The following is a 3,793-nucleotide window of genomic DNA, read 5'->3' as shown; positions in this document are numbered from 1 at the left end:
CCCCCAGGGCTCCCCTTCTTGCCCCTCAGGGCCCCCCCACTGCCCCTGGGGCCCCCCTTCTTACCCCTCAGGGCCCTGTACTGCCCTGGGGCCCCCCTTCCCACCCCCAGTGCTCCCCTTTTTACCCTTCAGGGCCCACTACTGTCCCTGGGGCCCCCCTTCCCACCCCCAGGGCTCCCCTTCTTACCCCTCAGAGCCCTCCTACTGCCCCTGTGGCCCCCCTTCCCACCCCCAGGGCCCCCACACTGCCCTGGGGTCCCCCTTCCCACCCCCAGGGCTCCCCTTCTTACCCCTCGGGGCCCTACTGCCCCCGGGGCCCCCCTTTCCCGCCCCCGGGGCCCCCCTTTCCCCGCCCCCGGGGCCCCCCTTCTTACTCCTCAGGGCCCCCCACTGTCCCTGGGGCCCCCCTTTCCCACACTGCCTTCTCGCCGCCCACAGGGCCTCACCCACCTCCTCCTGCGCGCACTGGCCTGGCAAGCTGCAGCCCCGTCAGCTGGGGGGTGGGGGGGTTTCGTAGGGCAGCGCAGCCCCTGAGCGGCGTGTCCCCCCCAGCAGCCCCTGACTCCCCCTCCTCGTGTCCCTCCATGCAGGGCTGGTTCTCGCTCTCTCGGTCCCGCTTCGCCATGGGCTGCAAGTCGGTCTCTGCCCTGCAGTACGGGGCCTGCATGGAGCCGCTGGTCCGAGTGCGCGTCAGGTGAGAGCAGGGGGCTGCGGGTCAGGAGTGAGGGGCACCGGCAGGGCTGGGGGGGGCCCAGGGCTGGGCTAGCTGGGGGCTGCGGGTCGGGAGTGAGGGGCACCGGCAGTGCTGGGCTAGCGGGGGGCTGCGGGTCAGGAGTGAGGGGCACTGGCAGTGCTGGGGGGGCCCAGGGCTGGGCTGGCAGGGGACTGTGGGTCGGGAGTGAGGGGGCACCGGCAGGGCTGGGGGGGGGGCCCAGGGCTGGGCTGGCAGGGGGCTGTGGGTCGGGAGTGAGGGGCACCGGCAGGGCTGGGGGGGGCCCAGGGCTGGGCTAGCTGGGGGCTGCGGGTCGGGAGTGAGGGGCACCGGCAGGGCTGGGGCGGGCTAGGGCCGGGCTGGTCGGGGCTGCGGGTCGGGAGTGAGGGGCACCAGCAGGGCTGGGGGGGTTCACTGTGAGGGGCACCGGCAGAGCTGGGTGCGGGGGCCAGGGCTGGGCTAGCAGGGGGCTGTGGATCGGGAGTGAGGGGCACCGGCAGGGCTGGTGGGGCCCAGGGCTGGGCTAGCGGGGGGCTGTGGGTCAGGAGTGAGGGGCACCGGCAGAGCTGGGGGGGGGGCCAGGGCTGGGCTAGCGGGGGGCTGCGGGTCGCGAGTGAGGGGCACCAGCAGACTTGGTTTCACGCTGGGCACGGAAACGGTGAAACACCCCCCCACGATCTGTAATTCCCGGAACCAGAGACTCTTGGAAACGTGGGGCTGGAAGGGACCCCAGGAGGTCGCCAGGTCCGGCCCCCCGCGCGGAGGCAGGACCGAGTCACCCCAGACCAGCCCAGACAGGGGTTTGTCTGACCTGGTCTTAAAACAATAAACCGGGATTTACCCGCCCCGGCTCGGGTGGGGGTTCCCCGTCTGGGCCGGGCTGTGAACGACCTGCAGGGGGCGCTCCCCAGTCCGAGAGAGGGGGTCAGTGGTGTGGTTCCCCCCTTCCAGCGAGGGGGAGAGCGGGCAGGTCGCCTTCCAGGTCATCCCAGGAGGATGGGACCCGTCCGCAGAGGCTGCTGAGGGGTCACCGGCCGTGGAGGAAATCGGGCCCCAAGACCAAGGTGAACTAATGGACAAAGAACTGCACCGAGAGCCCAGGGCTGGGCTGGCAGGGGGCTGTGGGTCGGGAGTGAAGGGCACCAGCAGAGCTGGCGGGGGGGGAGGTCAGGGCTGAGCTGGCAGGGGGCCGCAGGTTGGGAGTGAGGGGCACCGGCAGAGCTCGGGGGGGTGAGGGCTGGGCTAACAGGGGTTGTGGGTCAGGAGTGAGGGGCACCGGCAGAGCTGGGGGGGTTCAGGGCTGGGCTAACAGGGGGTTGTGGGTCAGGAGTGAGGGGCACCTGCAGAGCTGGGGGGGGGGTCAGGGCTGGGCTAGCAGGGGGTTGTGGGTTGGGAGTGAGGGGCGCAGCAGAGCTGGGGGGGTCAGGGCTGGGCTAGCAGGGTCTGCTGGTTGGAAGTGAGGGGCACCAGCAGAGCTGTGGGTCGGGAGTCAGGGCTGGGCTAGCAGGGGGTTGTGGGTCGGGAGTAAGGGGCGCAGCAGAGCTGGGGGGGGTCAGGGCTGGGCTAGCAGGGTCTGCTGGTTGGAAGTGAGGGGCACCAGCAGAGCTGTGGGTCGGGGGTCAGGGCTGGGTTAGCAGGGGGTTGTGGGTCGGGAGTGAGGGGCGCAGCAGAGCTGCAGGGGGGGGAGTTTTGACACCCTTTTTGTTGAACGTCTCTCTAGTCTTGCGGCAGCGAAAGGGCCCAGGGAAAACAGAGGATCCTGGGTCCCCCCTGGAGGCTGCCCCCGAACCTCCTGATTCCCCGAAGGGGGCCTCATCCCAGGACCCACTGACCTGGTTCGGGATCCTGGTGCCCCAGAGCCTCCGGCAGGCTCAGAGCAGCTTCAAAGAGGGTGAGTCCAGGGCGCCCCCTAGAGGGGACAGGCCCCGGGCCCCATTTCCCCCCCCCCCCCCCCCCCCCCCCCGAGCCAGCCGGCCCGTCTCTCCTGACCCCCGTCTCCCCGCAGGGATTCTCCTGGCCGGGGAGATCGCCAGCCTGCAGAGCGACCTCCAGGCCACGCGGGTGCAGTATCGGGCGCTGCTGGAGAGAAAGCACCACCTGCTGGCCACAGAGGGGTAGTGTTGCCGATGCCCCCCTGGGGCTTTCGCACCCCACACGCTGGGCAGGGCGTATTGCGACCTCCGACACCCCTGTCAATAAACTGGGATCGCTGCTCGGGTGTGTCCGTCTGTCCGTCCCTGCCGGGGGGGCTGGGCCCTGCTCTGTGTGCCCCCGACTCCCTGCGAGGTCCGCGTGAGCCCCTGCTGCAGGGAGTGCTCTGCCTGGGGGGGCTCGGGGCAGCACTGGGAGATGCCAACTGCCTTGGAAATGTTAAAGAGAAACTCTGCCTCTTCCCTGCCCCCCAGCCTGTGTGGGGCACAGCGGGGACAGGGCCGCCCTGAGCTGGCCTGGAGAAAGGACAGGACAGGCTCTGGGCAGGGAGTGGGATCTAGGGTTTAGAGCAGGGGGGCTGGGAGCCAGGACTCCTGGGTTCTCTCCCTGGCTCTGGGAGGGCAGTGGGGCCTGGGGGTGAGAGTTGGGGGCAGGAGCCAGGACTCCTTGGTTCTGGCTGGTTTGTGATCTCGGCTGTTCCAAGCAGACTTGCCCTGTCTCTCCAAGGGGGTCAGGGCTTGCTCCGGCGTGACTCTGGATTAACTGCCTGGGAGCCTGTGGGGTCCCTGCTAAGAGGGGAGGGGCTCATGGCAACATGTGAGGGGTTCATGGTGCAGTGCCCTCCTTGCCCAGGGGGAGGTGCTGGGTGGCCCCAGGCCCTGGGGCCAGCCAGGCAGGAGCAGCAACCAGCCTGTCCCCCATGGTCTAGCAGCCCAGGTTCGACTCCCGGGGTGGGAAGCAGCTGCTTGTTTTCTTGGTGAGGAACCGGCCTCTTGCGGAGCCGGCCCAGAGGCCGGGGTTCTCCTGGTACCTCGTATGGAGCAGGGGCTGGAGGATGCTTCATTCTTGCCCCTCTGAGTGCAACTCTAGAGAGCCCCTGTTCCCCACTCCTGCTGGAATCTGGGCACCAGGACTCCTGGCTTCTCCCCC

At 69.7% G+C, this 3,793-nt stretch overlaps 1 protein-coding gene across 1 annotated transcript; it reads left to right on the top strand.

Annotated features, from left to right (window-relative positions):
• The first annotated feature begins 584 nt into the window (after window positions 1–584).
• On the top strand, window positions 585–2,926 carry VMA22 (vacuolar ATPase assembly factor VMA22). Its single transcript, XM_077840650.1, has 4 exons — window positions 585–694; window positions 1,664–1,776; window positions 2,433–2,603; window positions 2,718–2,926. The coding sequence occupies exons 1-4, from the start codon at window positions 585–587 to the stop codon at window positions 2,828–2,830; spliced, it is 507 nt and encodes a 168-aa protein (XP_077696776.1). The 3' UTR covers window positions 2,831–2,926.
• Window positions 2,927–3,793: the final 867 nt, after the last annotated feature.

The sequence above is a fragment of the Eretmochelys imbricata genome, chromosome 23 (genome assembly GCF_965152235.1).
Source record: "Eretmochelys imbricata isolate rEreImb1 chromosome 23, rEreImb1.hap1, whole genome shotgun sequence".
Lineage (NCBI taxonomy): Eukaryota > Metazoa > Chordata > Testudines > Cheloniidae > Eretmochelys > Eretmochelys imbricata.
Note: the sequence above shows the minus strand (reverse complement) of the source record. Positions and strands in the feature narration are given on the sequence as shown.